This window comes from Aotus nancymaae, unplaced genomic scaffold, assembly GCF_030222135.1.
Source record: "Aotus nancymaae isolate 86718 unplaced genomic scaffold, 86718_ANA_hifiasm-v0.15.2.pri h1tg000075l, whole genome shotgun sequence".
Lineage (NCBI taxonomy): Eukaryota > Metazoa > Chordata > Mammalia > Primates > Aotidae > Aotus > Aotus nancymaae.
In genome coordinates, this window is record NW_026988490.1 from 3,521,722 (window position 1) to 3,533,919 (window position 12,198).

At 45.7% G+C, this 12,198-nt stretch overlaps 1 protein-coding gene across 4 annotated transcripts in view; it reads right to left on the reverse strand.

Moving 5' to 3' along the window:
* Nucleotides 1-12,198, reverse strand: part of HERC2 (HECT and RLD domain containing E3 ubiquitin protein ligase 2) — a 205,901-nt gene that overhangs the window by 148,270 nt on the left and 45,433 nt on the right. For all 4 annotated transcript variants that reach the window (XR_010339213.1, XM_064367822.1, XM_064367824.1 and 1 more), the window contains exons 6-14: nucleotides 9,621-9,721; nucleotides 9,040-9,196; nucleotides 7,656-7,766; nucleotides 6,934-7,105; nucleotides 5,754-5,927; nucleotides 3,878-4,066; nucleotides 3,097-3,248; nucleotides 430-587; nucleotides 232-345 (exon numbers count right to left, since the gene is read on the reverse strand). Coding sequence is in view for 3 of the 4 variants with exons in the window: in XM_064367822.1 (XP_064223892.1) it covers nucleotides 232-345; nucleotides 430-587; nucleotides 3,097-3,248; nucleotides 3,878-4,066; nucleotides 5,754-5,927; nucleotides 6,934-7,105; nucleotides 7,656-7,766; nucleotides 9,040-9,196; nucleotides 9,621-9,721 (1,328 nt within the window). In the remaining variant the exon portion in view is untranslated. The remainder of the gene's footprint in view (nucleotides 1-231; nucleotides 346-429; nucleotides 588-3,096; nucleotides 3,249-3,877; nucleotides 4,067-5,753; nucleotides 5,928-6,933; nucleotides 7,106-7,655; nucleotides 7,767-9,039; nucleotides 9,197-9,620; nucleotides 9,722-12,198) is intronic.

Genomic DNA, 12,198 nt, shown 5'->3' on the forward strand with positions numbered 1-12,198 from the left:
AAAATGCCCACACAGGAATCGTGGCGGCTGCTAACTGGCTGACAGGCCCCAGGCAAACCTAAGCCCAGTAACCACCTGGGCCTCTTCACCAATGCCACTGAGCCCCACACCCACTGGATGACAGGGCGGGTGGCCTCGTGAGGCCCACTCTACTCCTAAGCTCACTTCCTCCAGGGCAGCTGCCACGTGTGTCCTCGAGGGCCTGTCCAGGGTGGCGAGAGCTCTACATACCATTCTCAGTGACAGCCAGGGTTTGAGCGTCCCCACTCCCACACGCCACATCGATGACCTTCAGTCCTTTAAGCCCGGCCACCAGCATTGGAATGGCCTCATCCTCACTGGAGCCTTCAAACAGATATGATTGCCGTTACAAAGTCCTTTAAAAAGCCACCTCTGCTGCAGGCTCCCCCTCATGCAGAGCAGACCTACCGTGGCCAAGCCGGCCGTAGTTCCCGCGGCCCCAGGTGTACAGCTCCCCCTCAGCAGTGATGGCTGCGCTGTACGTGCTCCCACAAGCAATGTGCACCACGTGCTTCCCAGCCTGCTTTCCAGAGAAGGCAGAGATCACCTTAGGCTCCTCCAGAGGCCTTGGGGAGGAAGGGAACAAACATGAATGCCCTTCTTCTTGGTGTTATTTCACATTAGTGTTAGAAAAGGATATTCGCTATCCAAAATAGACCATCACAGCATCAGGCCAGTTTCACCTTTCAGGTACCTTATAAAAGAATAAAGAGAGAATTCGAACACCTAACACCTCCATGACTTTTTGTTAAGTTGGAACAAAACGCCAAGCATGGTATCCAGCAGAAATATAAAAACAATGTCTCTTAAAGACTTGTACAACAGGCCAGGCACAGTGGCTCATGTCTGTAATTCCAGCATGTTGGCAGGCAGAGGGAGGTGGAGTACCTAAGGTCAGGAGTTTGAGACCAGCGTGGCTAAAACGGTGAAACCCCATTTCTACCAAAAATACAAAAAGTTAGCTGGGCATGGTGGCGCGCATGTGTAATCCCAGCTACTCAGGAGGCTGAGGCAGGAGAATCACTCGAACCCGGGAGGCAGAGGTTGCAGTGAGCTGAGATCGTGCCATTGCACTCCAGCTTGTGCAACAAGAGCGAAACTCCCATCTCAAAAAAAAAAAAAAAAAAAACAACCTGGTACGATGAAGTCCATAGCAGCTTTATTCACAATGGCCTAAAACCATAGTCCATCTGCAACAGAAGGAATGAACTACCGATACACCCAACACGTCTGGATCTCAAGACATCACGTTAATGAAAGAAGCCAGAAACAAAATATCATACACTGTATGGCTTTGTTTACATTAAATTCTGGAAAAGACAAAATAACAGCAGAAGTTGTCTGGAACTGGAGGCAGGAAGCGGGGATCGACTCAAGGGCACAAAGAGGGCCCTGGAAGCAACAGGGCACCCCATGCCTTGACGGTGACAACTACCCAACTGCGTGCACTTGCCAACACCCATCCCACTGTACATCTGAAACTCATTCATCTGGTTGCATGTAAACCTCATAAAGCTGACATTTATATTTATTTGTTAAATGAATGTAGATGGAATGAAGCCAGCATTTTGCAATCTATATTTTACAAATGAAAAATGTGAGGCAGTGGTGATTCAGCAGAAAAGTCTTACTAGCTGAAGAAATTGCAAAGTTAGCAAAATATCTTATTCTTATGATCCAGAATACGTTCCTATGATGGATGACATTTTCTTGAGAATCTGTAGAAGCCAGGCCTTTCCAAAGACATAATTTACTCACTTTGTGACCAACTAGTTTGCAAAATACACACACACAGGGACATGGGCACACACAGAGACACGGGCACACACAAGGATGCCCAATGACTCTACTCCAGTACAGCCTCTCAGTTTCAACTCCCCCAAAAGGTTATCTCCAGCTTCTGCATCTGCACTGATCTTTCTTCCAACATTCAAGTTCTAGAATAAGAGGTAAGTTACTGATACTAGTACTTACTCTCCACTGAGAATTGTTTTACTATGAAACATTTTATACAAAGTTAGTTATAAATTCCATAAAGGAAGTAAACAGACTTACCACCCTGTCCTATACCTTGATGCCTTTCAAGTCCTGTGTGCCCCATGTCAATCCCAGCCCTTAAGATCTAGTCAGAGAGTGACAGCTATAAATTCCGTGGAGATGAATCTTCGTTTTTCACTAGTTTTACAACACTTATCTGAATCCCCTACAACACTGTGGGAGTTGGGCTGTTCTGAGCTTGGCATTTATGTACCACACAACACGCATCACTCTGCTTTTCTCCCGGTTTGGGATATTCCCAGTGGATGCTGTTGGCAGTGATGCCCTCAATTACACCCCGTGGTGTGCATGGGCCAAGCCCTCCAGGCTCCTCTCAAGGGACACAAGCACAGTCACAACTATGCTCATTTCAAGCTCTGCACTGCTCGCTCCCTGCTCAGAGCTCCGGCCCACGTAAAATAGGCTTGCTGGGTTGTTGTGTACATACATCCTTCCTTTAAACCTAATACCAAACTTCCACACACAACAGCAAAGTACAAGACAGTTCCCATCACTCCATGGAGGCTGTAAGACCTCCCAATTTTTACCACCTGGCATTTATAACAACTTTCTGTTTTATTTCTGTTCTTTCACAATAAAAGTTTTCACCAAATAGGATAATATTAGGAAGAAATTGCTGCTTTTTTTCCCTGTAAAAACAATATCATGGTTCAAGGAAAGGTTGACAACCTTATTATCTATGGTAGACAGGGTGAAATGTTTGTGAATGAAGGAACAGTAGTGTAGCATCTGTTTCAGCACACTCCACAGTGGGATGCAGTTTGAGTAGATAAAAAGCTGGCCAAGGCTGCAGAGGGTGGAGAAGAGCAGAAGGGCCGACCCCTGCTGCTCTCCATGTATGGGCAAAGCTCCCAAGCCATCACTAAAGAGGGGGCGTATCATAGTGTCCTGCTCCACCCCAGCACTACACGTCAGGGCAGCTGGAAAACACCTGCACACACTTCTGTGTTCCACCCTGTTTAGGATATGGCAACATAAAAGGAGAGTGTGTCCCCTACAGGAATGAAGCACACATACACAGTGTCCCCGTGGCCCAGCCGTCCGCCGTCCCCACAGCCCCAGGAATACACCTCTCCAGTGGCAGCCAAGGCTAGGTAGTGGTGGCCATCAGAATGGGCAGCAATCTTTACAATGTTTCTGGAGGCAAGGCCCTGGACCAGCTGCGGGGCCTAAAACAGGAAGAAAAGTACACATCAGTCCGAGGATAACGAAAACCGCACAGCTCTCCTTTATCATGTATCCCTGAGCAAAGCCTGCTCTAACCAGAAGTGAGGCATAAGCCTCTGGCGGCCACAGGGCCAGCTCTCCAGCTCTTCCCACCCAGCACCAAGAGAACAGTGGGAGGGCTCCACGTGCTCTGTGGCAAGACCAGTGCCGATCCAGGGGCAGTGCAGGCTAGCCCTGAGTGACAGAAGCCTGCGGCAACAGAGAGGAATGCCTTTCTGCTTTAACAAAAACATGTCACGTCCCAATTTGCCACTATCCCCATGAGGCCCAGCTCTTTCATTTGTCACCTGGCTGGCCCCAAAGTCAAATGAGTTTACAGGTGGAAAATCAGTTCACAAATGGGACTCTCATGATCAGCAATGAGTTTCACTATAAGGACTTCCTAATCTTCACAACCCAAAATCTTTACAATAATATTACAATTGAGATGATTAAACATAATACACAATAAACAGCAGCTTATCAATCTTCAGAAATCAAATGGCTTAAAGAAAGACCAGACCCTGTGCATTTGTAGTACAGAGCTCGCCCCTCAAGGGAACACTGCAGGTACAGTGCCCAGAACACGCACCAGTGTGTCACTGTTGTAGGCCTGTGTGTACACGCGGCCGTTGCGTGACAGAATCAGGAAGCGCTTCTCTGCACAGGCAATCTGTGTGACTCCCAGGTTGGCCAGGCCTTCGCACTGGATCGGACCAATCACATTGGCATAGTATTTCCATCCTATTAACCCCCAACCTATGACCTCTTGCAATGATCCCTGTAAGATAAAAAAGTAAACATTTTCTTTTACAACAGCAAAAAAAAAAAAAAAGGCTGGGAGTAACACTGAGATATTATAAGCTAAAAACAAAGCAAATAAAGAGAAAATGTGCTGATTCAAAACATCAAAATAACTCATACCATGCCATATTACCTCATTTAATCAGTATGATGAAGCAATGGGGCAGGTTATTTTTCCATTTCCACTGCATTTCATTTTAACAGAGTCCATTAGAAAGTAGTATAAGCGGCCCTTAAATACTAACATATTTTAAAATGCTCAAATTATTTTGTGCCTTAGCAGGCAAAATCCCAAAAGCCCACGCACAAGGCTGGGAGGCCAGCATCCCTATCGGTGGTGACAGAAATCAAGTTGTACAGGAGCAATCTGGTGACATGCAGCCCGCACTAGACACATCCCCACCTGTGCACATGCGCACACAATGAAGACACACGTACAAGGTCAGGCCCTGCAGCACTATTTGTATAGCAATACTGTGGCAATAAGCCAAGTGCCCACCAATAAGAGACTCACAACATAAAAGACACATCCGCACACTGAATACTAAGCTGCTTTATAAAAACAAAGAGCGATGCTCTCATAAAGTACTTCAGTATATACGGTCAGTGAAAAAAACAAGCAACACAAGTAATGCAACATGCTACCACCAGCATACTCATTCCAGAGAATAAGGAGGCTACAGATGAGACTAAGAAGTGAGAAGGAACAGGTGGGAAACCAGGTAGATGTGGTGGGCAGGGGAAGCAACTGTGTCTCTGCCTAGTTTTGATTTTTGAACCATGTGACTCTATTACTTTTTTTTTAATGACTATAAAACAAAATACTCTTCATATTAGCAATAAAATGTTAAGAGAAATCTGGATCGAAAACTAGGATGGCTGTTATACCCTGGCAAAGTTCACTAGTACTCCCAACTGCAGTTTTCTCACCGACATAATGAGCTACAACAGCACACTGAGGTCCTCAGTGAGCATGCACGTCACTGGTGCTCCACACACGCAAATTACTACCTGACCACTACTATTACAGAACAGATATGATTATAATTATACTGTCACTGCTATAAGCAGCATTACAAACTAAGACAGCCCATGTTCAGACTAGAAAGGCTGTGGAAGCCCCTTCGGAAGCGGGGAGGGCCTGGGGCTATGTGGATAAAGGGGAGCTCTCTCTGGCTGTGCCAGCTGAACCTGGAAACCTGCGCCCCCAGGGTGGGTCCCCAGGCCTGTGCGCCTCAGCCTGCTCACCACTCACTCTCAACATTGGTAACACCTTCAAAGTTTGCATATATTTGCATATATGAAGGTAACATAATTAGCCTTTAACCACTCTTTATATTTTGGTCATCAAATGACAATGTTGATGATAGAGTTAAACAATACATCTATATATTTATGCAGCATGTAAGCTGTATAAATGTTTAAATATGCTGACAAGGAAGTCAGTACTCACTGATCTGAGTCTCCTCCACAAACAAGTGACCTCCCACACTTGTCTCATCTGACTCCCTGATGTTACCACCAAATGTGTTTGCAACGTTTAAAAAACACAAGCCAGCTCCTCGACCAATACCAGCAAAAGCACGTCTCCACACAGGCCCAGGATGAGAACCCGGCAGAGGTACTAGCTGCAAACACACGCAGAACACTGTTCTCGCGCACACCTTATGGGACGTCGGAGAGCTGCACAGCGGAGGCATACAGGGCGTGGCCAGGCGGTCTAAATGGGCCATGACGACAACCGCTGTTTGCCGCAGATCAATGGCAAGCTCGTTATCTTGCGGAAGGGTGAGGTACCTCAGGAAACTCTCATTGGGGCTCAGAGGGCCAGACAAAAGCTGGAAAGGAAAAGTAAACAAACATTCAGAAATGGTGGGGAAATTTAAAGTAACAGTCAGCCTTTAACCCTCTTTATATTTTGTTATTTACTCATTTTGGTCATCAAATGACAATGTTGATGGTGCAGTTATACTAGACATCTACATATTTATGCAGCATATAAACTGTATAAGTGTATACATCTGCTGTATACATGTACACAACCTTGACTGTGCATGCATACATTTATGACACCACAGGTAAGTTGAATCCACACAAATTACTAACACAGCCAAACCTCCCTACAGGCCTAAGACTCCTGGAGAACCACCTCTGTGGGAACCCAGCACAGCATCTCAAACTGGTCTTGAAATCTAAAACAAAAACCTTTATTTTAATCTAAATGTTGCTCACTCTGGACAACACCTACTTTCATTTGCCTATTAAATCACAGTTCTAAATCTTCTAAAGGCAGAAGAGCCCTATTACCATTAGTTTAAAGACCGTCAAATAATAGAAAAATTAAACCAAAGCATGATATTGGAATGACTAAGACTTTCCCGAAAAGACTGGCAAAATCCAACTTGTACTTGACTCGTAAAGACCAGCAGTCCTGGAGGTTTACGCCCAGGGCCCTGCACACCTGCTCCTCCCCCAGCTCGGCGTCCACATCTGTTAAGGAAGAGTTGGTACTAAACACAGTGACAGCTCAGGTGACTGCCCTGCACAGAGCCCAGCATATAGGAATGGTCAACAAAGCAGGCCACTATTTTCCTTGTTCTTTTCTGGTATTTATTTAGAAGTGCACGTTTCAGGCTTGGTTCCACGCTGACAAGAAAATCAGTACTCACTGAACTGAGTCTTCTCCACAAACAAGTGACCTCCCACACTTGTCTCAGTGACTCCCTGATGTGACCACCAAACATACACAAGCCAGAGAACACACTGCCATGGACACGCTGATCTTGCTTTAAAAATAACTAGAATCGAGTGCCACCTAAACACAAAGTTCCGCATGGTACTCACGCGCATGTCTCCCTCGGAGTGAGGCGTGTCCTTACTGCAGATGATGCTCTGGAACCTTTGCAGCAAGGGCAAAAGTGGGGCGCTGGTGCCCTGGGCAGAGCGCTCATTGTCAGTCTCCTGTGCCCCACTGTCCCACAGCTGAAGTAGCAACAGGATGGCAGACAGCATTTGGCTAAAGGAGAAAAGATATTTATTCCTACTAAAAATTTCATGGTTGATCAAAAATAAAAGCAAACAGCTACACAGAAGTGAAGAAATACTTGAAAGTGAGCTAGACAGAAAAGCAAACAGCTAGACAGAAGTGAAGAAATATATGAAAGGAAACCAAAGTAAAGCCGTGGTAATTAAATCACTGAATCGACACCAGGATGTCAGCATAAGACATCTGCCTTCTGTTGATGGGAAAGACCAGTAAAGACGCTCAGCACGTTTACACCGAAGTTCTAGGATCTTAAAGTCATGGGATAAAAATAATTAAATGAGGAAAACTGAAAAGAAAAAAATAAAAAGAACAGTTCCCAGGCTAGAAAACCAAGCATGAAAAAGGAAGTGAAGAAAACGTCAAGAGCGAGCAAGCTCTCGGACACGGTTCTCTGGCCACGGAGCACCACACACACGTCTGCTGCAGTCAGAAACGATTCGGTGAAATGCCACACAAAGCAACAGGTATTTGGATACAAAGGTGCTTCCCCAAAGCGTTCCCCGTCTGCGGCAGCCCTCACCTCAACGTGCCTCTCTGCACCGCCAGCTCGAGCAGGATGGCCAGGGCCAAATGCTGGTCCTGCAGGGGGATACTTCCTGGCCCTTTGGTACCTGGCGTTCCGTGAACATCCCTGAAATGAAAGCAGTGGATGCGGGAACAAAGCAACCTCAAGAAAGACAGCAAGCTTACAATAACACCAACATATTCACTACATGCTCCCTCCCAAAGAAGGATATATTTTTAATATTTAGAATCAAGTTTCTGAGACTTGCCACTCAAATTTATTCAGAGATTTTAAAGTGTGCAATTAGCTTACAAAAATATATTTTAAGTATTCATTCAGATACATCACAGTAGATGACATACTCCAAGACTGTGAAGCATAAAATTATTTATATCATTATCCAAAACATGAGTAGAAGAATAACTAGATATGGTTTCCAGTTTCGATTACGTGTAAGACTGTAACAGTATCAACATTCTCCTGCAGAATTAGAGAACCAATTTCTAAAACCACGTGAGAATCTGGAGGCAACACGTCTAAACTAATTTTTATCTTGGATCAAAGATATACTTTTAACTTTTCTATGTTAGTCAATAATAAATTTTTTAAAATTCTATCCCAAGACTTCAGAGAAAGGACCTTATGGCAGCAACATTTTAGCTGAATCTTTAAAATCAACTCCAAGCCTATTTTCAGGGCCTCCAGAATTAAAACTCTGTGGTGATGCCTTCACCAGCAGGCCCAGGAAGTGGACTCCCAGCCGGAGACACAACGCCAAAGGCATCCTGCCCACTGGAAGAAGGCACAGTGCTGAGCTCTGTCAAGGAGAGTGAGGAGTGGACTCACTTTTCCTCTACATCAGTCCTTCCTGTTGAATTTTATATTATATTTTCTTTAAATTTAAAAACCTTAATAAAAATGCACAGCACTCCAGACCAGAGTTCATGTTTTTCCTTACGCACAAATGTTTCATATTCAAACTTTTTACACTAAAAAGACCAGCCACAGGACTAAACAATTTGATCTTGAGCAGGTGTTTACTCCCACATTATCTATAAGACTTTAAGCACCACTCTACACTCAAACAGCAGCTCCTCATCATCAGAGACACAAAGGTAAGTGCTCAACTCTCTATGAATTACTGACGGCCAAATCTCTCAGCATCGTCCCCTGTCTGTCTCACTTAGTATCATAGCTTCCTGATTCCAGTCACAGAATCAGAAATCAGATCACCTGAAAACCTGAGACCAGACCTGGAATCACAGCACTGAGGGCCTGCTGAAAACACAGGTGAGAAACCAAACTCCTACACTTCTGAGCTCTAAAATGAGGACGCTAAGAACTAGCCTCAAGCGGGTTGGCTGTCTGCATCCAGAAGGCAAGAAAAAAGAGAACTCACCCTGTTACGACGGACCTGAGGAACCTGGTCGCTCTCTCCACCACCTCCAGCCACACAGAGGACACGGTGCTCTCGTCAAAGAGTGAGGCCTCAGGAAGCGCTCGCAGGGCGTCCAGAGACTCCTGCAACAGCTCACTGCAGAGGTCCGCATCCTCGCCTGGGTGCACACACGCATCAGAGGAGCCCACCCACTCCTCTCACTCTCCCACTGGGCTTCCCATCCCTCAGTGAGAGAAGACGCCACTGTCACCTTTCCAATCCCTCACTCAACAGGCCGGAATCTAGCACAGCTTTTCCAGTCAATTCTGTATCTCATGGATGTCACATGAGCAATACACTAACTTCTTGTTCTTCTAGAATTAAATCCATACTGGGGCGTTCCATGGTAGTGGTTTACGTGGGGTGGGGGTGCATGTACTCTCTTTTTTTTCTTTAAAGCACAGACATGAAAGGCAAACAGCCTCTGCAGCCTCTCAACTGACAAGCAAGGAAAATGAGGCACAGAGAGGACATGGGAGCTCGAAACCCCGTCTGCTGAGGCATTAGGGAAGCAGAGCAACACGCCACACCAGGGACCGTACCTGATCGCCAGGCCCTGCGCAGGAAGGCGAAGGCGAAAGACAGCGCTGCCCGGGATCCCACTCTGGCGAGCCCCTCCACGCCTTTGCCCGCAGGCCGGCAACTGCAAACGACACACACAGAGCACACAACCAGTCAGCCAGCGGAGGGTGCAGATGCTACACGAAATCAATACTACAGAAAGATGTAAACCAAAATTTGATCAACGGTTTTCTTTAAGTGACAGGATCACAAGTTGATATGTAGTTTCATTGTTTAAAAACTTTCATCAAATGTCTTTTGTAAAACAAAAGTTTTCACTTTAAGAATAAAAGAAATTTACAAGGAATTTTAAATGTCTTGGAAAAATGCTCATGAAATGACCTCACAAAGTGAGATTCTAGTGGGAGGAAGCAGACGATAAGCAGATGAATACATAAACGGAGGGAGAATAAACCCCACGTGGGAGACCAGGAAGGAGAGGAGCCAGAAGAAGAGCAGCAGAGCCCATGGGGTAGCCTGGTGCACCCCAGCTCCGGCGTCCTCCGGCTCGGGGTCTGTTCCTGGCTGTGGGTGAGGCCCTGCATCCTTGACCCATCCCGTGAGGAGTCGCCCTCTTTTGAGGGTAGTGCTCATCACCCTCCTGTGTCTTTTTAAGCTTTTCACTACTTGCGTATGTTAAGTTCACAAGTCACAGTTTTGTTCCGAGTGTTGTTAAAGGTTATACAAATGGTGCACCATAAAAATCATCCTGTACAAGAAAAGGCTAGAATACAAAAATGAATACATAATCATGCACAGCAAGTAACTGTATTTCATAATTTATACCATACTATATTTCATATATATATATATATATATATATAAAAAAAAAATAGTATTGCGACTATAGACTATACTCTCCAAATTTACTAAAATTTGCTTTCATGATCAGGGAAAATGCTATAAAAACATTTGAAATGGAGTTCAAGACCAGCCTGGCCAAAATGACGAAACCCTGTCTCCACTAAAAATACAAAAACTGGCTATACGTAGTGGCTCATACCTGTCATCTCAGCACTTTGAGAGGCCGAGGAGGTCAGGAGTTCGAGAACAGCCTGTCCAATATGGTGAAACCCTGTCTCTACTAAGAAATACAAAAATTAGCTGGGCATAGTGGTGCGTGCCTGTAGTCCCAGCTACTCAGGAAGCTGAGGCAAGACAATCACTTGAACCCAGGAGGCAGAGGTTGCAGTGAGCCAAGATTGTGCCACTGCACTCCAGAGCCTGGGTGACACAGTGAGACTCCATCTCAGAAAAAAAAATACACACACACACACACCAGCTGGGTGTGGTGGTGGCACGCCTGTAATCCCAGCTACTCAGAGGCTGAGGTAGGAGAAGTGCCTGAACCCGGGAGGCAGAGGCTGCAGTGAACTGAGATTGCACCACTGCACTCCAGCCTGGACAGCAGAGAAAGATTCCATCTCAAAAAAGAAAAAGAAAAAGAAAAACAAGTGATGTTATAGAATGATCTCCCCAAGAAACAACATATAATAAAATTGGCAGTGAAGAACATGGCTGGCCAGGGGCAGCTGTACACACTTATCCACAAGTGCCTGAAAAATGTACCCGGAGCTCGGAGAGGAAACGCAACAAGCTCTGAGAAGGGCACTGCATACCTGGAAGACATGAATCTTTGCTCCTAAATGAGAAATATAAACATAACAAGACACAGACATGTAACAGGACACACAGTCCTTACAAGAGAAAGCACATGGGCCAAGTGTGTTCAGAGGAGGTGGGAGGCACACCCCAGACAGGCATCCTCAGAGAAAGCTGCTTCGGGGTCACCAGAAGCTGTACTCCCCTAAGGCTGTCGGGACCTTGCCCCTGGAGAGAGAACCCCACAGGCCCACGCCTGCATGGTATAAGAACTGCTCAATCAGCCGGACATGGTGGCTGACGATGCTAATCCTAGCACTTTGGGAGGCCAAGGCGGGTGGATCACTTGAGGTCAGGAGTTCGAGACCACCCTGGCCAACATGGTGAAACCCCATCTCTACTAAATATACAAAAATTAGCTGAGAGTGGTGGCACGTGCCTGTAATCCCAGCTACCTGGGAGGCTGAGGCAGGAGAATCGCTTGAACCCAGGAGGCAAAGGTTGCAGTGAGCTGGGATCACACCACTGCACTCCAGCCTGGGTGACAGTGAGACTCCATCTTTAAACAAAAAAACTTCTAAATCTTCAGCAACTGGCTATGTTACAGATGTTCAAGGAAAAAAAAAAAAAAGAACAGAAATAGCTTGCATCAATTCCCATCCACAGCAGTCAACCACCCAACCCACAGCTAATTCCCCAAAAAATGAAAAAGACACCACTTTTGAATATGTTGAGAAATGAAGGGGGAAAAAAAAAATCAATAAAAATTTAGGAGCTAGGACAGGCGCGGTGGCTCACACCTATAATCCCAGCACTTTGGGAGGCCAAGATGGGTGGATCACGAGGTCAGAAGTTCAAGACCAGCCTGGCCAAGATAGTAAAACCCCATCTCTACTAAACATGCAAAAATTAGCCGGGCAAGGTAGCAGGTGCCTATAATCCCAGCTACTTGGGAGG